General features: G+C 38.8%; 1 protein-coding gene across 1 annotated transcript in view; it reads right to left on the bottom strand.

Annotated features, from left to right (window-relative positions):
* Positions 1-27,163, bottom strand: part of LOC102949347 — a 247,426-nt gene that overhangs the window by 67,909 nt on the left and 152,354 nt on the right. The window contains exons 12-13 of the mRNA XM_042987577.1: positions 23,713-23,791; positions 13,405-13,529 (exon numbers count right to left, since the gene is read on the bottom strand). Of these exons, the coding sequence (XP_042843511.1) occupies positions 13,405-13,529; positions 23,713-23,791 (204 nt within the window). The remainder of the gene's footprint in view (positions 1-13,404; positions 13,530-23,712; positions 23,792-27,163) is intronic.

The following is a 27,163-nucleotide window of genomic DNA, read 5'->3' as shown; positions in this document are numbered from 1 at the left end:
AATAATAGTCATAAAATTAATCACTGGGCTTGAAAACAGTATAGAGGACAGCAGAGAATCTCTTGCCACAGAGATCAAGGGACTAAGGAACAGTCACGAGAAGCTGAAAAGCGCTTTAAACGAAATGCAAAACAAAATGGAAACCACGACAGCTCGGATTGAAGAGGCAGAGGAGAGAATAGGTGAACTAGAAGAAAAGTTATGGAAAAAGAGGAAGCTGAGAGAAAGAGAGATTAAAAAAATCCAGGAGTATGAGGGGAAAATTAGAGAACTAAGTGATACACTAAAAAGAAATAATATACGCATAATTGGTACCCCAGAGGAGGAAGAGAGAGGGAAAGGTGCTGAAGGGGTACTTGAAGAAATTATAGCTGAGAACTTCCCTGACCTGGGGAAGGAAAAATGCATTGAAATCCAAGAGGCACAGAGAACTCCCTTCAGACGTAACTTGAATCGATCTTCTGCACGACATATCATAGTGAAACTAGCAAAATACAAGGATAAAGAGAAAATTCTGAAAGCAGCAAGGGATAAACGTGCCCTCACATATAAAGGGAGACCTATAAGACTCGTGACTGATCTCTCCTTTGAAACTTGGCAGGCCAGAAAGGCTTGGCACGATATCTTCAGTGTGCTAAACAGAAAAAATATGCAGCTGAGAATCCTTTATCCAGCAAGTCTGTCATTTAGAATAGGAGAGATAAAGGTCTTCCCAAACAAACAAAAACTGAAGGAATTTGTCACCACTAAACCAGCCCTACAAGAGATCCTAAGGGGGATCCTGTGAGACAAAGTACCAGAGACATCACTACAAGCATAAAACATACAGACATCACAATGACTCTAAACCTGTATCTTTCTATAATGTCACTGAATGTAAATGGATTAAATGCGCCAACCAAAAGACATAGGGTATCAGAATGGATAAAAAAACAAGACCCATCTATTTGCTGTCTACAAGAGACTCATTTTAGATCTGAGGACACCTTTAGATTGAGAGTGAGGGGATGGAGAACTATTTATCATGCTACTGGAAACCAAAGGAAAGCTGGAGTAGCCATACTTTTATCAGACAAACTAGACTTTAAATTAAAGGCTGTAACAAGAGATGAAGAAGGGCATTATATAATAATTACAGGGTCTATCCATCAGGAAGAGCTAACAATTATAAATGTCTATGCGCAGAATACCGGAGCCCCCAGATATATAAAACAATTACTCATAAACATAAGCAACCTTATTGATAAGAATGTGGTCATTGCAGGGGACTTTAACACCCCACTTACAGAAATGGATAGATCATCTAGACACACGGTCAATAAAGAAACAAGGGCCCTGAATGATACATTGGATCAGATGGACTTGACAGATATATTTAGAACTCTGCATCCCAAAGCAACAGAATATACTTTCTTCTCGAGTGCACATGGAACATTCTCCAAGATAGATCATATACTGGGTCACAAAACAGCCCTTCATAAGTTTACAAGAATTGAAATTATACCATGCATACTTTCAGACCACAATGCTATGCAGCTTGAAATCAACCACAGGAAAAGTCTGGAAAACCTCCAAAAGCATGGAGGTTAAAGAACACCCTACTAACGAATGAGTGGGTCAACCAGGCAATTAGAGAAGAAATTTAAAAATATATGGAAACAAACGAAAATGAAAATACAACAATCCAAACGCTTTGGGACGCAGTGAAGGCAGTCCTGAGAGGAAAATACATTGCAATCCAGGCCTATCTCAAGAAACAAGAAAAATCCCAAATACAAAATCTAACAGCACACCTAAAGGAAATAGAAGCAGAACAGCAAAGGCAGCCTAAACCCAGCAGAAGAAGAGAAATAATAAAGATCAGAGCAGAAATAAACAATATAGAATCTAAAAAAACTGTAGAGCAGATCAACGAAACCAAGAGTTGGTTTTTTTGAAAAAATAAACAAAATTGACAAACCTCTAGCCAGGCTTCTCAAAAAGAAAAGGGAGATGACCCAAATAGATAAAATCATGAATGAAAATGGAATGATTACAACCAATCCCTCAGAGATACAAACAATTATCAGGGAATACTATGAAAAATTATATGCCAGCAAATTGGACAACCTGGAAGAAATGGACAAATTCCTAAACACCCACACTCTTCCAAAACTCAATCAGGAGGAAATAGAAAGCTTGAACAGACCCATAACCAGCGAAGAAATTGAATCGGTTATCAAAAATCTCCCAACAAATAAGAGTCCAGGACCAGATGGCTTCCCAGGGGAGTTCTACCAGACGTTTAAAGCAGAGATAATACCTATCCTTCTCAAGCTATTCCAAGAAATAGAAAGGGAAGGAAAACTTCCAGACTCATTCTATGAAGCCAGTATTACTTTGATTCCTAAACCAGACAGAGACCCAGTAAAAAAAGAGAACTACAGGCCAATATCCCTGATGAATATGGATGCAAAAATTCTCAATAAGATACTAGCAAATCGAATTCAACAGCATATAAAAAGAATTATTCACCATGATCAAGTGGGATTCATTCCTGGGATGCAGGGCTGGTTCAACATTCGCAAATCGATCAACGTGATACATCACATTAACAAAAAAAAAGAGAAGAACCATATGATCCTGTCAATCGATGCAGAAAAGGCCTTTGACAAAATCCAGCACCCTTTCTTAATAAAAACCCTCGAGAAAGTCGGGATAGAAGGAACATACTTAAAGATCATAAAAGCCATTTATGAAAAGCCCACAGCTAACATCATCCTCAACGGGGAAAAACTGAGAGCTTTTTCCCTGAGATCAGGAACACGACAGGGATGCCCACTCTCACCGCTGTTGTTTAACATAGTGCTGGAAGTTCTAGCATCAGCAATCAGACAACAAAAGGAAATCAAACGCATCAAAATTGGCAAAGATGAAGTCAAGCTTTCGCTTTTTGCAGATGACATGATATTATACATGGAAAATCCGATAGACTCCACCAAAAGTCTGCTAGAACTGATACATGAATTCAGCAAAGTTGCAGGATACAAAATCAATGTACAGAAATCAGTTGCATTCTTATACACTAACAATGAAGCAACAGAAAGACAAATAAAGAAACTGATCCCATTCACAACTGCACCAAGAAGCATTAAATACCTAGGAATAAACCTAACCAAAGATGTAAAAGATCTGTATGCTGAAAACTATAGAAAGCTTATGCAGGTAATTGAAGAAGATATAAAGAAATGGAAAGACGTTCCCTGCTCATGGATTGGAAGAATAAATATTGTCAAAATGTCAATACTACCCAAAGCTATCTACACATTCAATGCAATCCCAATCAAAATTGCACCAGCATTCTTCTCGAAACTAGAACAAGCAATCCTAAAATTCATATGGAACCACAAAAGGCCCCGAATAGCCAAAGTAATTTTGAAGAAGAAGACCAAAGCAGGAGGCATCACAATCCCAGACTTTAGCCTCTACTACAAAGTTGTAATCATCAAGACAGCATGGTATTGGCATAAAAACAGACACATAGACCAATGGAATAGAATAGAAACCCCAGAACTAGACCCACAAACGTATGGCCAACTCATCTTTGACAAAGCAGGAAAGAACACCCAATGGAAAAAAGACAGTCTCTTTAACAAATGGTGCTGGGAGAACTTGACAGCAACATGCAGAAGGTTGAAACTAGACCACTTTCTCACACCATTCACAAAAATAAACTCAAAATGGATAAAGGACCTGAATGTGAGACAGGAAACCATCAAAACCTTAGAGGAGAAAGCAGGAAAAGACCTCTCTGACCTCAGCCGTAGCAATCTCTTACTCGGCACATCTCCAAAGGCAAGGGAATTAAAAGCAAAAGTGAATTACTGGGACCTTATGAAGATAAAAAGCTTCTGCACAGCAAAGGAAACAACCAACAAAACTAAAAGGCAACCAACCGAATGGGAAAAGATATTTGCAAATGACATATCGGACAAAGGGCTAGTATCCAAAATCTATAAAGAGCTCATCAAACTCCATACCCAAAACACAAATAACCCAGTGAAGAAATGGGCAGAAAACATGAATAGACACTTCTCTAAAGAAGACATCCGGATGGCCAACAGGCACATGAAAAGATGTTCAACGTCGCTCCTTATCAGGGAAATACAAATCAAAACCACACTCAGATATCACCTCACGCCAGTCAGAGTGGCCAAAATGAAGAAATCAGGAGACTATAGATGCTGGAGAGGATGTGGAGAAACGGGAACCCTCTTGCACTGTTGGTGGGAATGCAAATTGGTGCAGCTGCTCTGGAAAGCAGTGTGGAGGTTCCTCAGAAAATTAAAAATAGACCTACCCTATGACCCAGCAATAGCACTGCTAGGAATTTATCCAAGGGATACAGGAGTACTGATGCATAGGGGCACTTGTACCCCAATGTTTACAGCAGCACTCTCAACAATAGCCAAATTATGGAAAGAGCCTAAATGTCCATCAACTGATGAATGGATAAAGAAATTGTGGTTTATATACACAATGGAATACTACGTGGCAATGAGAAAAAATGAAATATGGCCTTTTGTAGCAACGTGGATGGAACTGGAGAGTGTGATGCTAAGTGAAATAAGCCATACAGAGAAAGACAGATACCATATGGTTTCATTCTTATGTGGATCCTGAGAAACGTAACAGAAACCCATGGGGGGGGAAGGGAAAAAAAAAAAGGAAAAAAAAAAAGGAAAAAAAAGAGGTTAGAGTGGGAGAGAGCCAAAGCATAAGAGACTGTTAAAAACTGAGAACAAACTGAGGGTTGATGGGGGGTGGGAGGGAGGGCAGGGTGGGTGATGGGTATTGAGGAGGGCACCTTTTGGGATGAGCACTGGGTGTTGTATGGAAACCAATTTGACAGTAAATTTCATATATTAAAAAAGAAAAAAGAAAAAAGAAAAAAAGAAAAAAAAATTTAAAAAAAAATGAGTTCATTGAGCACCGACTGCACTACAATAAGTAGATATGAAACTTAAACCAAAAGAAAACACTATTCCGAAAAATATAACTAGAATCAACTTATATGAGCGGTAGTGGGTACAAGCAGAAGAGGGACCAGACGGGGAAAGAATGGTTCACCTCACATTACCAAGACATAAAGAAAGTATAGCAGCTGAAAAGTCTTCTGAGAGGAAGAAGGTAGCATACAGAGCGTAGTAGACTGCTGGGAACCACCTGTGGATACAGGTCTTCTCAGCCTCAGGCACACACAGGAAAGAAGCAGACACAACTTCGACAAAAATGCAAACTGGATTGGAATCTTCCAGACGCAGGGCTTTATTTCATTTTGAGTACGGAGACAACTGCCCAGGACTACGAAGAGCCACAGCTGTCCTATCACCCTCCTATATGCACAGACAGATGAGAACACCATGAGAGGGCCCCCACAATTCCAGTCCCCTGTGTCCATGCTCTCTGTAATCCCCTCCTCAAGCATGGAAGAGACCAAGGACTTGCTTCGAGCCAATAGAAAATGAGAAGGGTGAAGGGATTTTGCAGAAGACCTATGTTAGGTCCTGCTTTCGCAAACCAAAAGAAATCCGAAGAATATTTTTGCTTTTATGATAAAAGGAAAAAATTGAAAATAGCATTAAGCATTTGTTTTATCGTGAGCCACTATGGAGGCGGGGCCACCGCAGAATAACAAGAGTGGCACCACCAGCTCCTTCACTGAACTGTGCTCAGCCTTCAGCCACCAGACCTTTGAACTGTGTCTGTGGGCACCTGTGATTTATCTCGATTTATTTTGTGCATCCATTAGCAAGATGCTAAAGCATCAGAAAAGCCTAAGAGAGGTACTTTTTGGTGTTTTGGAATGCTTAAAAATGTTTCCATATAAATTAATGGCATTTATGTTTTTGCATTATGCCATTTTGGCTTACAAAAGCTTTCATAGGAACACTCTACTTTCTGATGGCAGGGAAAACCTGTAACTTTTTTCACAGAAATGGAAGTACAGAAAGACTTGTCTAAGTTTACTCTACTCAACTACTCAACTTAACTAGCTGTAAAGCTAATTTGCTTGAGTTTAGGTATTACGGTTCCAGAAACCGTGTTCCTAGGCATTAAGATCTATTCCTTTTCAATAGGAATACATAGTCATGCTTTAGCCACATCTAATAAGATAAAGAAATCAGTCAATAAATACCTAATTGTATGTGGGTCATTGATAAAATACTATCAGGAATGTATCCCCATAGAGATTTGCCCCTGATGGGCCTTTCTAGAACTGACTTAGTTAGCAACGCCTTTCTCCATGGCATTTTACCTTTACCCCACATTCACCCAACTCTGTGGGACAAGCCAATAGATTAGGACTTAAAACAGTATAACCTTCAAAACACACAAAGTGAAATCTACACATGAAACTGAGGTTACTCAGACACTTGGGTGGTTCAGTCAGTTGAGTATCCGACTTGTGCTCAGGTCATGGTGTCACAGTTCATGAGTTCAAGCCCTGCATGCGAAGCCTGCTTCGGATCCTCTGACCCCCTTTCTCTTTGCCCATCCCCAGCTCATGCTTTCTCTCTCAAAAATACACATTAAAAAAATGAACTTGTTGTTAGTTTAATAAAAAGAAACTGAGGCTAGTCAGGAAGCGCTATGGTAGAAACATGCTAGAGGTCAGGCCATAGTGGAAAGAAAAGAGAATAGGGATACAGACCAGCTAGTTAGGTGCCGGTAAATAAACCACCTGAGGTCTCTAGACTTCCATTATATAATCTTTAAAATGGGATGAATAATATTATCTCACAAGGCTGTCTTGCACACTGAATTTTAAAAAGTATGGGAATAAGATTAAGGGATTGATAAACAGTAATATTCTGCAAAATGGATGGGGTTAGCCTATAGTCTGAGGAGTGAGGACATAACATTATTTTCACTGCCTGGTGCAGAATAATCCTGATGGGATAAAAGTTGGAGACTTCTAAGAAAGCTTCCTGTCATGAAAATTTCATATGTAAAATTGATTTGACAAATAAAGAAATGATACCACTCTCCCACCACGATGAGAAATGTTTTCTTCCGGTCAAAGTACAGATACAATATTGAAATAGATGTTTGGAGTTGGTTCTTTGGGACAACTCTGCCGTTTTTTGACCTGTTAGGTCTCACAGTATGCTTAAATGGTGAAAAGAAAAATTATATCTTGAGGTTATTGTAACTACCCTTTCTATTTGCTGAGATTGCATGTGTGCGATTATTTAACCCCTAGAAAAGGGGGCATGAAACACCAGGATCATGGGTGTATCATGAGAGCCTTTTCCAAAAGGCAACATTTATTTTCAAGTGTTTAGCTGAGACAAGGATTTCTCTCCAACGTACAATTCATCATCCTCCTTACTCACTGTAAAATCAATCTGTTCTGTTTGTATGACATAAACAACAAGTCATTTCTCAGGAATGAGGCAGGCCATATGTGAAGGTGTTTTGGAAAAGCACAATAGGGAATACGCCAATCAAAGTAGCATCTGCATTTTATTTCAATGTCAAATCACATGTGTGTTATAAAAAAAAAAGGAAAGTGGATCACTTTTATTAAAGAATAACTTTCCTGTTGTGATGTCTACAGTTAACTCAGACCTTCCCTGAGCAACACATTCAGGTCAGGCACATAAATGACTCACTGAGAACACTCTGTGTGGCCGGTAACATGTGCCTTTGACAGACACGGCGGCATCTGCCTACTCCCCACCCCCATGGCGGAAGAAAACTAGCAATAATCCATTACGTGCATTTTCCCCAGAATTAGCGCCTTCTATTCAACGCGTTGATGAATATCACAGCAGCTCGCAATTGATAGAAACAGGAAACTATAAAACAACTCGCAAAGTTCTAGGGAGAATTTATTTTTTTATAATTGGGACTGGATTAAGATGGAAAGGAAGTAGGTTCTAGTCCCATTTCCATTATTTATTAGCTGTATGACCTAAGGCAAGTCACTTAACTTCTCTAGGTCTCGGCTTTATACTTGTATAAACTGACAGGGCTGAACTGAATAATCCCCAAGACCCCTTTCTGCTCTAAAAGTATGTAATTCTCTGGTCACTTACCCACCTACTCGTATCTGAATAGCAATGGAAACATTTTTAGATTGTCTCGTTCTGGAACCTTGTTCCCAGTTGGAAGTTAGATATCTCTGAACACTACGTTAATTTCTAGTTTGCCTTGGTATAAAACAGTATATGTATATGTCACCTACAAAGCATCAGTGAGGCTCCTACATCTACTGATTTCAAACAGGCTATAAATGACAAAAATTAACGAGAGGTGGTAGAGGGAAAGATGGCCATGGCCACGGGGAGTGTCAGATTTAAATCATTCCAACTTAAGACCTTGAAGAAGAGAAGGAATTGCTGTTGCCAAGCAACAAAATATAAATCCTGGTTAAGGGCTCGGGTGGCCTTGTTCAGATCACATGCCCACCCATGAACCAATCATAGTGGTCACAGGCACATGATACACATCATAGACTGACCCCTTGGGGTATATAGTCATATATTTTGGTGGGTGGAGGGGTGACTGTTATCATAAAGGAGAGTGAGTGAAAGAATTCTTGGGGAAAAAACATGCTCATCAGGTAGAAACAACAGCCACCACAGACAAATTGGCCCAGAGCATATAAAGTCAAGTTTTGTGCCATTGGCCTTTCTGCCAGAACTTCCTTCTGGAAATGTCAATTTATGATGTCACTCGTATTTTTCATGTAATAATTCAACAGATATTTATTAAGTGCTTGCAGTTTATCAGTCATGTGGCTAGACCAGAAAGAACACAACAGACTTAACATGACAGACTTACCACGACCACCCCTGTGAAATTTGTTAAACTTCTAGTCTAATGAGAGAGACAGACTATAGAACACCTGCTCACCATGTGCTCAGTGGCACAAAGAAGATGTGCACGGTGTTAGGGGAGCAATAACAGAGCCAACCACTGTGCACCCCAATGAGTGACAATGAAAATAAATCATGTACAATGGAAGTACGGAGTGATATCTAAAATATGACCAAAGACAGTCATCCCATCACACCCAGCCTGTATCTCAAAAATGTAAATTTCTTTCCAGGATAGACCTTGTAGCCCAGGAAAGATGGCGGAGACACAAACTCCGCCAGGAGCAGCCCAGATGACTCTCACCTATGATCACCTGACCCTGCCGACAACAGGCCCACTGGGGTTGCAGCGTGCTGAAATAACACTCCCGATTTTACACACTCACAGACAACTCAGTTCGGTAGCTTTCTGGTTGAGAAGATGCTACAGTCTCATATTTGGAAGCTTTCTAAAAAAAATATATATTATAGAAGTGTGTGGGTGGCTCAGTAGGTTAAGCGTCTGACTCTTGATTTCTACTCAGGTCATGATCTCACAGTTGGTGGGATTGAGCTTTGCGTCAGGCTCTGCACTGACAATGCGAGCCTGCTTGGGATTCTCTCTCTCTCCCTCCTCACTGTCCCACCCCCCCTCGAAATAAATAAACTTGAAAAAATTATACACATCTACAAATAAGATAAACTTGCATTTGACTAGCTAAAGGTCCTCTACATTTTTGAAAAATTGGCAGTGGGGAGCCTGGGTGGCTCAGCTGGTTAAGCATCAGACTTTGGCTCAGGTCATGATCTCATGGTTCGTGGGTTTCAGCCCCAAGTTGGGCTCTGTGCTGACAATGTGGAGCCTGCTTCAGATTCTGTGTCATCTTGTCTTTCTGCCTCTCCCCCACTCATACTCTATCTCTCTCTCTTTCAAAAATAAATAAATATTTTTTAATTTTTTTTTTAATTGGAAGCTGTGAATTACTGAAACCCTAACAATCTACCAAGTTTCCCCAAATCAGCATGTTCAAATAAGGCACAGAGGAAGGGTGGAAGGGAGCAAGATAGGCCATATAAGAAATAGAGAAAGAAAATGCATACATTTAATCTTGCTGCACTGAAGCAAATACCTCTTACACAATGTCATATGTATCTTTGAATCTGGGTAGTACAGTACTCTGTGTTAAATGCATTTTATGGGGATTTGGAGAGGATTTAGGTAAAGGCTGCCCCAATAAATGATTTACCAGCTCTAATAAAACATCAAGGAAATTGTTCAGATTGTATCTCAGACCATTTAAAACACAAGTTTATAGAGGTCTCGGCAGCCCCCATATCCTCAATCCTGGTTTACAAAGAAATGTTTATAGTGGTTAATTATCCCATATTACTTTTTTTTTTTAATGGTAGCAATTTCAAAAGAAGGGAGAGATTGAAAGTAAATAAGTAGATATGTCAACCAAAGGAGTTGGGAGATGGAGAGAAGCTTTTTATTCACCTTTTATTCACCATTCAGTAAATATTTACTGATTGTCTGTTACAAACCAGGTATTCAAGAACCAGGGCCTGAAAACCCAGGAGTGACCAGATAAGAAGGGTTCCTTCCTACCTACAGCTTCTGTTTAGTGGGAAAAAAAAAGAAGTAAATAAATGAAATAACTAGAAAATTTTAATTTAAACTGTGATAAGTACCTTAAAGAGGAAAACAAAGAGGACATCTGAGGGGCTCAGTAGGCTAAGACTCTGACTCGTGGTTTCCGGTCAGGTCATGATCTCAAAGTTTGTGGGTTCGAGCCACATTGGTCTCTGTGCTGACACTGCGGAGCCTGCTTGAGATTTTCTCTCTCTCTCTCTCTCTTTCTCTCTCTCTCTTTCTCAAAATAAATAAATACACTTAAGAAAAAAAGAGGAAAACAAGGTTATGAGAAAGTAAATAACCAGAAGAGGGGTGGGTACCTCTTTACGTGGGGCACTGAGGAAAAGCCTCACCAGAGAGGTAAAATAGATGCTGGGGCCTGCAGCATCCACAGCTGACCATACTACTAAGAGCTGAGAGAACATTCCAGACAAAGGAAGCATCAAGTGTGAAGTCCATGATGTGATAATGAGCTCGGTATTGAAGAACAGAAAGGAAGACGGATGTGAGAAATGAGACATCATCTGTGTGATCTTGGCCTCTATGTTAACCTCTCAAAAAGACATTTTCCTCAAATTTCACTATTACTTATATTAGTAATATTAGTTGCCTTTATGAAAAATACATTTTAGATTTTTATACATTTTCTTTCAACTTTCACTATAGCCATAGCCTCCTATAGTATAGGTATTATTATTCTGGTTTCATACAGGATAAAATAGTCTCTGAGGGGTGAAGTAAATTGTTTAAGGCTACAAGCAGGGGAAAAACTGGAATTCATACTCAGGTTTATCCATAAAGGCTACCCTCTTTCATTTCTTTAATTCGTTTTTTTTGTTCAACAAATATTTGTTGAGCCCGACACTAGGAGCTGTCCACACAGAAATAAATGAAGCAAAATGCGGTAGGTTATGCTTCCAAAGATGGCCACACACTGTCTGCCATCCCAACAATGTCGCCTTTCTGCTCTCACATCAAGAAGTGGAATCTATTATCCCTCTGCCTGGCCTTGTGACTTGCTTCAACCAATAGGGTATGGTGGGAGTCACTGTGTAACTTTGACGGCTTGGCCTTGAGATAATCCGCAGTTTCCACCTTCTCTGCTTGGAAAGATGCCACTTGAACCCCAGGCACCATGCTGAGAAGAAGCCCAAGCAGTGGAGAGAGGTCAGTTGGGAAAAGTGAGGACCTCAGGTGAGAGCAGGAACCACGATCCCAGACACATGGTCCCAACTGAAGTATTCAAACCAGACCCCAGCTGTCTGAGCTGCCTCAGCTGAAGCCTTAGACATGGCGGAACAGAGACAAGCCTTCTATAATGTGACCCTGACTGAATTCTCAACCCGAAGAATTGCAAACAAATAAAATGGCTGTTAATGCAAGGCACTAAACCTTCAGAGATTCATCATGCAGCAATAGAAAACCAAAACACCAAAGACCCCCAGCCTGGTGAAAATATAAACATAAAAATATCTTTAAAATAGTGTAAGTGTCATGAGAGAACAACAGAGAAATAATTTACACCAGTGTAGAGCAAGGGCGAAAAACTTTTGGTAAAGAGCTAGATAGTAAATACTCTAGACTTTATGGGTCACGGTGCTTTTGGTTCCAGGTTTCTTGGTTCCAGGTAGACTTTTGTTTGTTTGTTTGTTTTTGTTTTTAACAAAAAACAGATGGAGAACAGAATTTGGCCTTGGAGCTGTACTGGCAAATCCCTAGCCTAGACTTACAGTGTTTCTTATATATTATTTTTCTTTCTAGAAGAAGTATTCATATTTCCCATCTTCTGGACTCCTTGGTTCCCGTTCCTGTTTCTAAAGCAGAGCCTTGCATCTCTTGATTCAGAGAATACTCACAAGCCTGGAAACCACACTTCAGCTGCTTCAGGAAAGCACTGGTGAAAGTATTTAAACTTTTTGTTTTCTAAATCCATTTAAGTAATCTCTACACCCAACGTGAGGCTTAAACTCACAACCTTGAGATCAAGAGTCACATGTTCCTTTGACTGAGCCAAGCCAGGTACCCCAACTTTTAAATTCAACTAAAACCAGTGGAACTTATTAAAAATGTGACTGGATAAGCGAAGTCTGACCTGATACTATGTTTTCCTGATGGTGATTCCAGGATGGGAGAGTAAGAGAACACTCGTTGGGAACTCAGTCATATGGTAGATAATTGCCCATTGGGAAAACCATTCAGGGCATGGATCTTGAGGTGGGCAAGGAAGCAGTAGTTTGGAATGGATGACTTTGAACTCTATCTCTTCTTGTTTCCTAGGTTACTCTATGTATCACGCTGTCACTTACTGCTGTTCATTCCCCGACCCTTGACGAATCCTGCCAATGCAAAGGTCTATCATCATTACCACTAAGATGTTCCATTGCTCTTTCTTATATGTGCTTTTTAAAATATTTATTCTATATATGCTTGCATAGACAGATATACCTGTATATGCACCACCAGGTAAAGAGGGCAATAACTATCTGCTTGAATCTTAAGTAAACTAAGGTTAAAGCACGTGTCCTTCCCGGCCACCCTCTCAATTCTGTCTACTGATGCAACGCACAACTAACTGTCACCATTTCCCCACGGATTCCTCTCCGCAAGATTTGGCTCAAACTTTTTCTAAGAACGCTTCTCTATTATCAAGCAAACTTAGCCATCAGCTTCTCCATGTGTGTATGTGGCACTTTGTGCCTTTTTTTTTAACAGCACTATCACATTACATTGATGTTTTTAAGCATCCATATATTTTATTGGACTATGAGCTTTCCCAAGTCAGGGAACATATCATATAGCCTGTAATAGGCCTGCAATCAATATTTGTTGAATAAATGAATAATAAAAGAATGGAATGAATAAAGACATGTTTAATTCAATGAATCTCAATTTGAAAAAAGAAAGACAGGGTAAGTTACTCACCAAACTGAAAATCTGTGTTTCTCCAGTTCCTCCAAGTAAGATATATCCTCTGAATAATCCTCAAGTTCTCCAGTTCTCCAAGCAGCTGATTTTTCCTTCACTGAGTGATTTACCAGGCTTTCTCTCTTATCCATGAAATTAAAGAAATAAAAAAATAAAGTATTTTAGTAGATATCAGATAGAAAGCTCATCTGGTTCAGTGACATTTTCCTCAGAATGATTTGTAGAATCATTGATCATATAGAAGCATAATCAGTCATGGTTTTTGCATTGAAATTATTATTTTACATTCCACGTTCTCTCACTAAATCATCATGTTTCTACTGGAAGACTGTCATGTTCATTTTTTTGCATTATTTCCCCTGGAGCAGCCTCTACAAATGTTGCTGGAATTAAATAAATAAATAAATAAATAAATAAATAAATAAATAAATAAAAACAACAGCCATGGTCATGGTATTTGTAATAAATCAGGACTATTGGTGGCAAGTAAAGAAAATGCAGTTTAAGCTAGCTTTCAGCAAAAAGGAATTTGAAGGAAAGTTGGAACAATCAGCTCATGGAGAAGAAGGAAGGAAACAGTTGGATTTTAGGAATATGGTAGCAAATGAATCAAAGGCTACCAGGACCCTTTCTCCTTGTCTGCTCTCTGCTTCAGCAGGCTACTTCCTTCTAGCCTTGCCACCAACAGCTTCTTAGTTCCGTAGCTAATGACTGTCAACAACATATTTAAATTCAGGACCACACTGTGTCAGTGCAATTAATTTAGTACAACTTCAGAGAATTGTGTGACCCATGATGATGGATCCAGCAAACAGACTGTCCCTTTGGAGAAACTGAGTCCTGTAGTTCAACCAAGCATTCTTAGGAGCTCCATCATGATGGGGAGTGGCAGCTAATCTGTGCGCCCCTCCTCCCTTAGTCACTATTCAAAATAGTTTGATTTCCATTGGTTTATATATTGCGGTCTTTTGTAAGGTTTTATTGCAAAATTCTGCAAATAAGAATTCATTTGAAAACTACTGGTCTATGGGAAAATGAAAGTAGGCATGACTGCATTCATAAGATAGTTCCATTAAAAGTCTTTTTTTTTTGCTTTAGACTCTTTTCAAAAATATTCAGTTGTCATTTGTAAGAGGCCAGCTACCTGCTATCCCTGAAATCAGTTTATACAAGTTTTTGCACAACTCTGTAGTTAAAATATTTTTGCAATTTCAAAATGTTGCTTTGAATTCTCAGGTTGCAGTAACCAGGACAAACAGAATGAAACTGAGGTGAAGAAGATGCATCAGCAAATCTCTAGTGAGCTCAACAAAGCTACTTATTTTAATATGAAATTGGGTGGTTTGATTGCGTTAAGAACAAAATCCAGTAATGACAGCCATCAATGTAAAGTAATGGCTATTCCTGCCATGTCACCATCCCTAGGGCACTGAAACACAGAGGGCTGAAACACAACCCAGATCTTCCTGTGAAAAGAGTCCAATTTGCTTAGCCTGGAGCTTCAGCTTGAGGGATAAGCTTCAGGTTTCCCACCTATCAAACAAGGCTAAGGAGGCACTCCCAGGGAAAATAAGCATGGAGACCATTCTTGCCCACCTTTGTGGCCTCACTACATCTTGATAAGAATTCCCAAAAACTAGTTATACAGTTGTCTAGGGCCCTGATTTTTTGTAACTGTTGCCCAGGGCACACCTCCAGATCTCCTGGTCTGGAGGTCAGCAGAGATTATAATTGTGGCCCCAAAGGACTGTACATACTTGCATGTTTTAAAAGCAACTGTCTAGAGACAACCACAAGCTAGGGCAAGGTTTAATGAGAAAGACAATCACCTACATCAAGGCACTCCTTCAAGACTGAGAGAAGTAGCTGTTTTACCTAATACGTAGATACAAACAGAGAATCAAGCAAAAAAAGAAAACAGAGAAATGTGTTCCAAACAAAAGAACAAGAAAAAAACCTCAGAAAAAGCCTTAATAACACAGAGAGAAGTAATTCACCTGATAAAGAATTTAAGGTAATAGTCATAAAGATGCTCACTGAATTCTGGAGAAGAAAGGATGAACACAGTGAGTACTTCAACGATGAGAGGAAACAATACAGTACTAAACAAAACTCACAGAGATAAAGAATATTGAACTGAACTGAAAAATATATTTAACAGCAGACTGGATGAAGTAAAAGAATGGGTCAAAAAGCTGGAAGAGAAAGCAATGGAACTCACCTGGATGGAGCAGCAAAAAGAAAATAAAAGAATTTTTTTAATGGGGATAATTAAGGGATCTCTGAGACAACATGAAGCAGAATATTCACAATATAGGGGTCCCAGAAGGCAGGGAGAGAAAGAAGAGGGGCAGAAAAGTTAAGTGAAGAAACAATAGCCAAAAACTTGCCTAACCTAAGGAGGGTAACAGATCCAAGTATCCCAAAATTTCCAAATAAAATGAATCCAAAGAGAACCACACCAAGGCACATTATAATTAAAATGTCCAGAGTTAAAGATAAAAAGAGAATCTTACAAGCAGCAAAAGAAAACCAGATTGTTATTTACAAGGGTAACTCCACAAAGCTATAAGAATATTTCTCAGCAAAAATTTTGCAAGCTTAGAAGGGAGGGCATGACATATTCAAAGAACTCAAAAAAAAAAAAAAATTTCCAACCAAGTATATGCTACCCAGCAAGGTTATCATTCAGGTTTGAAGAAGAGATAAAGAGTTTTTCAGATAAGCAAAAGCTAAAGTACTTTATCTCCACTAAATTGACCTTGCAGGAAGTGTTAAAGGGATTTCTTTAAGCTGAAAAGACACAGTACTACTTAAGAATAAGAAAGTATATGACAGTAAAAATGTCACTGGAAAAGGTAAATATATAATAAAGGTAAGAGATTAATCACTTATAAAGCTACTAAGATTAAAAGTCAAAAGTAGTAAAATTAACTAAAACTACAATAAATTAGTTCAGAAATATATAAAATAAAAATATATTAAAAGTGACAACAAAAATATAAAATGTTGAGGAGCAACCAGTAAAAATGTAGAGTTTGGGAATGTGTTCAAATTTAAGCTGCTATCAACAAAATTGACTGTCACATACCTAAGGTAATAATGTGAATGTCATGGTAACAACAAAGTAAAAACTTACAGTAAAAACACAACAGAGAAGAACAAAGGAATCTGAACATAACACTAAAGAAAATTATCAAACAACAAGGAAACTGAGAAAAAATAGAAAAGAACACAGAGTAACTACAAAAACATCCACAAAATAATGAACAGAATAGCAATAAATACATATATGTCAATAATTACTTTAAATGTAAATGGACTAATGGGGTGAAAAGACAGAGAGAGAGATCAACGTACCGCTCATACAGTATAAACTATAAGTCATTGATGAAAAAAATTGAAAATGACACAAATGGAAAGATATTCCATGCATATGGATTGGAAGATTTAATATTGTTAAAATGCCCATACTACCCAAAACAATTTATAGATTCAGTGCAAATTCTATTAAAATTCCAATGACATTTTTCACACAACTAGAACAAATAATTCTAAAATTTGTATGTAATCACAAAAACCCCAGACAGCCAAAACAATCTGGAGAAAGAAGAACAAAACCAGAGGTATCATTCTCCCTTATTTCAAACTATACTACAAAGCTATAGTAATTAAAGCAGTATGGTATTGCCATAACAACAGACATATAGATCAATAGAACAAAATAACCCAGAAATAAACCCACATATATGTGGTCAGTTAATTTACAACAAAAGAGACAAGAATATGCAATGAGGAAAGAATGATCTCTTTAATAAATGGTGTTGCGAAAACTGAAGAGCTACCTGCAAAAGATTGAAACTGGACCACTTTCTTACACCATGCAAAAATTAACTCAAAGTGGAGTAAAAACTTGAATGCTAGACCAGAAAGCATACAATTTCTAGAAGAAAATATAGGTGATAGGTGCCTTCACGGTGTTCTTAGCAATTTTTTCTCTTTTTGGATCTGACTCTAAAGGCAAGGGAAACAGAAGCAAAATAAGCAAATGACACCACATCAAACTAAAAATGTTTCTGCACAGAGAAGGAAACGATCAACAAAATGAAAAAGCAACCTACTAAATGGGAGAAGATATTTGTAAATTACATATGTGGTAAGGGATTAATATCCAAAGTATAAAAACAATTTGTATAACTCAATAACAAGGACAAAAATTCAATTAAAAGATGGGCAGCAGATCTGAATAGATGTTTTCACAAAGAAAACATACAGATGGATAACAAATAATGGAAAGATGCTCAACGTCACTCATAATCAGGGAAATTCATCACAAGGAGATACTACCACACAGCTGTCAGAACAACTTTATTAAAAAAATCAAGAAACAAAAAGTATTGGCAGGATGTGAAGAAAGGAAACCCCTCATTCGTTGCTGGTGGGAACGTAAACTGGTGCAGCCACTATACAAAACAATATAAAGCTCCCTCAAAGAATAAAAAAAATGGAGCCATCTTGGGGTGTCTGGGTGGCTCAGTCAGTTGCATGACTGATTGTTGATTTTGGCTCAGGTCATGATCTTGCAGTTCGTGGGTTCAAATCTCCGTGCTGTCAGCACAGAACCTACTTGGGATTCATTCTCTCTCCCTCTCTCTGCCCCTCCTCTGTTCTCTCTCTCTGTCTCTCTCTCTTAAAAATAAATAAACTTAAAAAAAATAAATAAATAAATAAATAAAAATAAAAATAAATAAACTTAAAAAAATAAAAATAGAGCTATCATATAATCCACCAATTGCACTACTGGGTCTCTATCTGAAGAAAGCAAAAACACCAATTTGAAAAGATATTTACCCCTATGTTTGTTGTAGCATTATTTACATTAGCAAAAATATGGAAACAACCTAAGTGTCCATCAATGGGTGAATGAATAAAGAAGATGCAGTGTACATATGCATACAATGGAATATTACTCAGCCATAAAAAGAATGAAATCATTGCCACTGACAACGACATAGATGGATCCTGATGGTATTATGTTTAGTAAAATAAGTCAGACAGAGAAAGACAGATATTGCATTGGTTTCACTTATATGTTGAATCCAACAAAACAAAACCCAGACTCATAGATACAGAAAACAGATTGTTGGTTGCCAGTGGTAGGGGTGGAAGAGTGAAATAGCTGAAGGGATTAAAAAGTACAAACTTCAGGTATAAAATAAATAAGTTGTAGGGATTTAATGTACAGCAGTTGGAATATAGTCAATACTGTATCAATTTCGTATGGTGACAGATGGGGACTAGACTTGTTGTGGTAGCCATTTTGTAACATACATGGATTTCAAATCACTATGTTGTGAAACTTATTATAATATGCTATGTCAATTATACCTCAACAAATTTTTTTTTTAAAGAAGAAATAAAGCCCCTGAAAATCAGTCAATCACTGTGGTCCTCTTCATCTTTCTCAGCCTCTGTAATTCCTGTGTCAGTAACAGTATTTTTTAATGTGTATTTATTTATTTTGAGAGATGGAGAGGCAGAGAGAGAGGGAGAGAGAGAATACCAAGCAGGCTCCATGCTGTCAGCACAGAGCCTGATGCAGGGCTCAGTTTCAGAACCCCAAGATCATGACCTGACCCAAAATCAAGGGTCAGATGCTGAACTGACTGAGCCACCCAGGAGCCCTTGGATTTCTTTTAATGGATAACTAAGTTGGCAAGGGGGCTGGATGGCTCAGTCAATTAAACTTCCCACTCTTGATCTGAGCTCAGGTCTTGATCTCAGGGTCATGAGTTCAAGCCCAGAATTGGACTCCACCCTGGGCATGGATCCTACTTAAAACAAACAAAGAAATCTAAGTTAATGTGCTAAAAATTTCTTCGAATCAGTATTTTAGAAGATATAAAGTTGTGGAAATTAGTTTATGTCCAAAGGAATGAAGCGCAAAAGGAACAAAAACACAAATAAATAAGAGTTTTGAATCCAAAAAGTAGGTAAGTGTGTGCAGGGAAGTCCCCAGGTAAGTACCAGGATGTGTGAGCCTACTTATACAGAGGAATTAAAACAATCCACCAACCACAGATTTATATCTTGAATCTATACCGGAGAAATAATGCTTTAATTAGCATATCATCAACATCGAAAAGACAGAAAATAGATCCTGTATGTACCCTGAAACCAAAGAACATCATCACTAAAAAGAAAAAAAAAAGTATTCCAACAGCAATGTCTTTAGGAAGATGAATATCTATACTGTAAGACATCATAAGACATCACTGATGCAAATTTGTTCTGAAACATCACATATTATGTATTTTGTGTATGGCTACCCACACCCTAATCCATCACAAATCAACAGCAAATATTGAAACATAAATTACTGAAATTCAGAATATGATTTTCAAGTTCAAGAACTAAATATTTGGTTTGTGGGGATTGTCACTCAAATGCAACATTGTTTAGGAAGCAGCAAATGAACATTCTTTCAAACACAACACAAAATGATAGCCAAGAGTGTTTTAAAGAATTTTGAAAAATTCAAGTGCGTAGCATAGTGCAAAGGGTCGGCGAGTGATGGTCAAGGAGACCCACATTCAAGTCTTCTCACGTGTTTGGAAACTTAGATTATCTAGAGTTCGCGAGTTTAAGATTTTTAACCTGAGAAACAGAGATAATATTTGTCCTACATAGAGCACAGGATTCTTGAGATAATATCCATAAAATTCCTCTGGGCGTGGGGAGGATAGCATTTAAAATGCTTTCGATTATTAAGGACATAAGTAGCATCTGGCACAATGCACTACATAGCACAGGTGATCAATGGGACACTTCACATCCTTTCTTTGGCATTTATTATAGCATTTCTATGAAGCAGTTAACTCGAAAATGTTACGGGAAGATTTATATTAAATCTCAAAGTTGGCCAGTTCATGACATGATAAGCTCATTAAGTTGTTACACGATAGGAAGCAAAGCCCAGGGTCACTATCTTGTGGTTCAGAGGTTTTGCCCCTTAGCCATAATTCCATCCATGGCCTGATCAGCTGGTGAAGAAGGTGGCCATGATGGAGCCCGAGAGGTGGTTAAGCCTGTGTGTGGAGAAAGGGAGCTTGCGGCTCACAGGCCAGCAGCACCGGTGCTTGGAAAGGCATTACGGTTCTAGCACAATTAAGTTCCACTTAGCGGCAGCTTTTTCTCCCCCAAACTCTTTACGGGGTCTTTGTGCGCGACTCCAGGGAGCACTCCCATCTGTCCAGATGAAGAGCGAGGGGATTGCTTCATCAAAAGACAGAGTCTTAGAAAGGGGAAGTAGTGAATAAAAGGCTGAATCCTGAGGATTACAAATGCTTTTGAACTGCCCTGGGAAGATCAGAAGTGAGCACTGGTGGATGCTTTAATGCCTGCCCCATGAGGTGTATCATTTTTTTTTAAGAAGGCAGTGGAGGAAGATTTGGGGTGCAGGTACTCTGCTAAGAGGCTTGTGGTAATAAGATCACAGAATTGCAAGTCAGAGATAACAACAACAAACACCAGGTGCATCTGAAATATCAAAGCAAATAAACGTGACATCATGTTCAACTCCGTCTTTGCTGTTATTACCATCCAAAAGGAAAAATCATAGCTCCAAATTAAACCAGCCTAAATCCTGAGGCCATCCATCAAGAATACTCTTTCCTCTTTCTTTAATTCATATCTGCTGTGTGTACCAGAGAATTTTTCAAGACAGTCTTTCCATTAGCAATGCCCAGGGAGAAATAAGCTATCCTTGGGTGGGTAGAATTTACCTAGAGAAAACTCTAAATTGAGTAACCAACCCCCTAGGTTCTGCCCCCCCCCCCCCCCCCCCGGAGGACAACTAACATTTCTGGCCACTTGAGACCACAAATTCTGATTGTTTTCTGGGCAGGTGGTATTTGGAAAACCGACACTTCCCACGTGAAGTTGAACATGAACCTCATTGGCCCACAGCCGCCCTGTAAATTGCCTAGGTTGGATCTTTAACGTCAGTTTAAGATCCAAATTAATCCTTAATAACCATGCCGAGATGAGAAAAAAAGGAAAACACTTAAGTTGGAGTAGGGAGTTTTAGATTTAGGTTTAGTAGGCGGTTTAATCGCCCTTGTCCACAGCACTCGATCGCTTGTTTCTGGGTGGCCCGTGTGTATCTGGCTCTGTCATTTCACAGCACTGACTTCACTTAGACATACTCCCGACAAGAACAAACTCCTTCCTAAAGCAATTCAGTTAAGACACCTTCTCAAAGTGCCTGACCCCAGGGAAGAGCATAATATCCCAAGCAATTGACTCACAAATTTTGGAATATAATATTAAAAATAAGATGAAAAAAATTCCTTAATTGAACATGCAAACTCAGAAAATATACAGATGAGCTTCAGGTTTTCTGGATGATTGTAATCTTTCTCACCTTATCTATTTCAGCCTTTCTTCTAATCCCAAGGTTTAAATTCAGTAAGTAGTATGAAAATTCACAAAAATACTTAAGAGACTAATATTTGATCCACAATATCCTAGAAGCCTCACGGGCATATCCTTTTTTGATCTTTCCAAAAAGTGTACATACTAATGTGTAATAGTACCTAATATGTAATATGTGTAAAAGGACATGAGCTTTTTTCCTTCCTAGGAAATTGTCCTTTGTTTCCTTATTCCAGGCTTTCAATTAAGGTATAAGACCCCAGAAGTAGAACATGTATACCTGGCTGAAAGGAGAAAAAAATTCACAAATTTTCTGAAGTATTATTTCATGATGGATACAAATATGGATGCCAGAAACAGTCTGGATTCAAAGCTGTGCACTTATTGGCAATGTTATTTAGGCTAATTCACTCCATCTCCTTATTTGCCTCACCTATAAAACAGGGAAAATGATGATAATGGTAGCATCTATCCCATTAGTTTGTTGTGAGAACAAGATGAGCCCTTCCATCCAGAGGACTGAGAACATTTCCTGGAACCCAGTAATTTGCAAGCACTCAGTAAATACTTCAGTTCAAATGTCATCGTTACAAATTTCACTAAATTTTTGATTCCTAAGCTTCCTTTTAAAATATAGACTGTGATAGAAACAATAGTGATTGTTGGGGCGCCTGGGTGGTTCAGTCAGTTGAGTGTCTGACTCTTGACTTTAGGGTCGTGGGATCAAGCCCCCATCTGGCTCATCGGGCCCTGCACTGTGTGGAGCCTGTTTAAAATTCTCTCTCTCTCCCTTTGCCCCTCTCCCCAGCTTGTGCTCTCTCTCTCTCTCTCTTCTGTCTCCAAAATAAAATTTAGGGGTGCCTGGGTGGCTCAGTCATTTAAGCCTCCAACTCTTGATTTCGGCTCAGGTCATGATCTCACAGTTCATGAGTTTGAGCCCCGCATCAGGCTCTGCACTGACAGGGCTAAGCCTTCTTGGGATTCTATCTTTCTGCCCCTTCCTCTCCCTCTCTCTCTCTCTCTCTCTCTCTCTCTCTTTCTCTTTCTCTCTCTTTCTCAAATAAACTTAAAAAAATAAATAAGGAAAAAGTAAAATAAAATTTAAAAAAAAACAATAGCAGTTGTGAATGTTGTGGTATTCATCTAAACATTAAAAACTTAGCCATTCATTTGATTAGATGGTGGTCCACTATTTAGAAATGAAAACTGACTTTAAAGTCAGTCTTGAGAGTAAGGCAGAAAGTTGATTCTATAGACCTATATCTATTTAGTCAGGAAAGTGGAAAATTAAGATGATGCAAGTAATTCATATGGGAAAAGGCAGGGTTGGAGGACAATCTCTTCATTTCCATTTCCTAGTCGGGGCCAAGTTGTCTGAATACTTAAAACCCAAAGTCACTTGCTGTATGCAGATATGGACTTTGAAAACGGCTGATTATCTAAAAACTGGATTCAGTGACACTGGTAAAATTCATTTCATCAACATTAGAAAACCCAGGCTACGTAATTTATATAAATGCATCAAGACAGTTTCTGAACAGACTTCATGGCAGCCTTGATCTGGCCAAATAAAACGCAGTACAATCAGCACGTTTTCTAATCACCCTGCCAGAGCTGGAAAGAGTCTTGTAGACTGATTAACTAAAGTCTTCAACAGCTTAAAGAAGTCTGATTCGGATGTAATAAAAATTTATTGGCATTACTGATTTCACAAACGTCAGCTGCTTTAGCATGTCCCACACTTCAAACCCTGCTTTGAAGACCAAATTACTTTCTACCTGTAAATATATTTTAAGAAATCATAGTTAATAATCAGGGGCTGCTGTTTTCATGGTCTTTCCAAAGCCAACTCTACGGCTTTCATCTTACCTTCTTGTGTAATTCACGGTCTTCTTTTAAGAGATTGAGATCACAGTCCGTAGGGCAGGGACCAAATTTATTAGAAATGCTTCCTAGGGTTAAAAACAAAAGGTGGGAAAATGTATCACAGATTTTCACTTCAGAGGCCATGTAAGCTTATACTACTGTAATCTAAGAATGTATGTAAAGCCCAACAAATGGGGATAAATCCAAGAACTGTAAGGAGGCTCTAAGATGTTCTATCCTCCCAATTTTAATGCAGTCGATGTATGAACCTCAAGTAGAACTCTACCAGTGGCCACCCCACGGGGGATGCAATTTACAAGCAGCAATCTGATCCACTTTCCTACCCACATCCGGGTAGGATTCTCCATTATCAGCTAGTTTTTCTGGGATCGAGTTTTCAAAGACACTCCTCTGCACCTCATACCAGTGTTCTAATATAAAACCTTGAGGCTAAAAAGTTCTGTTCCCGTCTGTACCCAGGATTTGCCACCTGAGCTAACTTTCTCATGTGATGCCGTGACTTATCCTGGAGTTTCTCAACCTCAGCACTGTTGACATTTTGGATTGGATCATTCTTCGTTATGGGGGCTGCCCCGTGTTTTCTAAACTGTTTAGCAGCATTTCTGGCCTCTACCCCACGGGCTGCCGGCAGTACCTTCCACTCCTCCACCCCTCCCCCACTTGCTGCAACCAAAAATGTCTCCGGGCGTTGCCGAATGCTTCCTGGGGAGCAAGACATCACCAGTTGAGAACTACTGCTCCAGAACCATAACTCTTCGCAAACAAACCAAAGTAACAACAACGACAACAACAATAAAACTCTCTGCAGACAATGTGCCTCGTTCATCTTGTTTCTTCTGCAGTGTTTAACACAGGATCTGAAAGAGTGTGAGTTGGAGACTGTTTCTTAAATTACCAATCATTCCCATAAGGTTGACCCAACAACTTTTTTTTTTGAGTATACACGCATCATACACCATAAGCAGCCAAAGGATTACTGCTTGTCCTCCTCTCCCATTCCAGGGACTAAATATTTTCATCCTGGCCTTTGGAATTGCCCTTGTGGACATTTTTTAAGGAGATTTCCATAGTGCAAATATTTTTGGACATCATCTCCGTGTCTGCATGCTTTAAAAAAAAAACTTTCTTCTCCCTAAAGATGACCCAGCCGGCCTCTTCTCCCCAGTCAAGGTCTTTGTGGCTCATGCATTTTTGAGCAGCAAGTTTGTATTGTATTTTCTGACTCTGCTCCCAGTACACGATGCTAAACTGAAGGCAGATACCAAAAAACGTCCTTCTTCAGGGAAAGTCAAATGGTTAAGGGCCCCTTGTGTCAGAAGCCTGGCACTTTAGTCTATTGAGATGAGGGTCATGTAAACCTTTAAAAGAGCTTCCTTATTTTGTATCTAAACAGAATTCATTGATAGTGTGGTTGGTGTGGTCAAAATCGAGATAAGAAAGACAGAAAGCAAGGAAATGGTTTCACACTTTAAATATATTGTTATTTTATTTTCTAATTATATTTTTTATTTGAGGGGGGAAGGGCAGAGGGGGCGAGAGAGAGAGAGAGAGAGAGAGAGAGAAAGTCTTAAGCAGGCTCCAAGCTCAGTGTGGAGCCCGATACCAGGCTCAATCCCACCACCTTGAGATCATGATATGAGGTGCCACTGAGGATCAGACCCTCAAATGACTGAGCCAGCCACCTGTCCCAAATACATCATTACTTTCAAAGGCTTATAATCTAAATTCTCAGTGCACAGTTAGTGGGTGGAATATAAAAATATGAAATAATAGAATAAACTTTTAGCATTTTTGAAGAGCTTCATATATATTATGATGTTTACCACAGACACACCACACACACACACACACACACACACACACACTCACTCACACAAAAGTGTTACAGACTTGGAAACTGAGACTCAGATCAAAGAACTTGCACAAATCAGACAGCTAGCCAGTAAAAAGTCTGAAACCTAGGTCCAATTCTATTTGTTCTCAAAGCCCACGCATTTACCCCTTGTTTCACACCTTGTGGGAGAACCGCACCCCATTTTCTACCTCTACACTTTTTTAAACATTGAACAATACATGCATTTTTTATTGCTGCTGGAACACATTTCCACAACTTCGCGACTTACTATTCACATATTCGCTTACATCTTTTGCAGGTCAGAAATCCGAGCATAGCACGGCCCAGCTGGTTCTGCTTCTTCAAATCTTACCAGGTCAAAATCAATGTTATCAGGCAGGGCTGCAGTTCTCATCTGGGTCTTGGGATCCTGTTGTGAGCTTGCTGGCTGCTGGTAGAGTTTTTTTTTTCCTTCTCACGCATTCCTCGAAGTTTCCTCTGAGCCAACAACCGCAGGATGCATCCTGACGCTTTGAATGTCTCCAGCTTCTCCTTCGGCTTCCTCTTCTGCTTACCCACCTGAGAAAGTTCTGTCCTTTAAAGGTTCGTGTAATTAGATTCGGTTCACCCAGGTCGTCTCCCTCCTGATGATCAGCTTCTGGGGATGAGTCCTTGGACATTTTTGGGAAATCATCTTAAAAATTCTGCCAACCAGGAACAATTTCTGATGCAACGGAATTTGTATTGCTGTATGTTAAAATTTAGTAATACTGTGTGTGTCCAGGTGATAAAGTCCCTACCAAAGAGACAGTCTTCTAAAAGTCTTAATTAAACAATTCCTTTGTTTTTATGTAAAATGTTTTTTGCTCTATAACCTACCTTCCTATTTGTAAAGACGTATATAGTAAATACGTATACAGTAATAATCATCAATGTACACTTCATGTAATTGTACACCTTATGTAACAAATGTTATACATTTTATAAATATGTACATAATATAATTTTTATAAGATTATGATCATCGTGTATATACCATTCTCATCCTTTTTTATACTTACATTGTTTCTTGTTATTAAATATTCTTTCAAGCCTGATTTTTAATCGCTCCGCAGCAGTATATCATTTTTTTTTTCACTTAAGCCAACCACCCCTTGGTTGTATATTCACATCATAGTGAACACATTTCACAAAAAATCTTTACACTTCTCTGTGCTTATTTTCACAGGTGATTATCTAAGATCAGGAATACTAAATCAAACACAGGATTCACAGTAAGAACTATCAATATTCTAACTGCAGCCAGCAATGGATGAGAGTGTCCAATTTACTCACATGCTTGTCAAAACGAACTCCCACCATATTTTCCAGTTTTGCCTACTTGGTAGACAAAATAATAACGTTTCGTTGTTATTTTATTTTATTTTTTATAGTTTTTTTAATATTTATTTTTTTTAATTTTTTTTTTCCAACCTTTTTTATTTTATTTTTGGGACAGAGAGAGACAGAGCATGAACGGGGGAGGGGCAGAGAGAGAGGGAGACACAGAATCGGAAACAGGCTCCAGGCTCCGAGCCATCAGCCCAGAGCCTGACGCGG

Source organism: Panthera tigris, chromosome B2 (assembly GCF_018350195.1).
Source record: "Panthera tigris isolate Pti1 chromosome B2, P.tigris_Pti1_mat1.1, whole genome shotgun sequence".
NCBI classification, from domain to species: Eukaryota; Metazoa; Chordata; class Mammalia; order Carnivora; family Felidae; genus Panthera; species Panthera tigris.
This window is presented reverse-complemented; position numbering and strand designations above follow the sequence as displayed.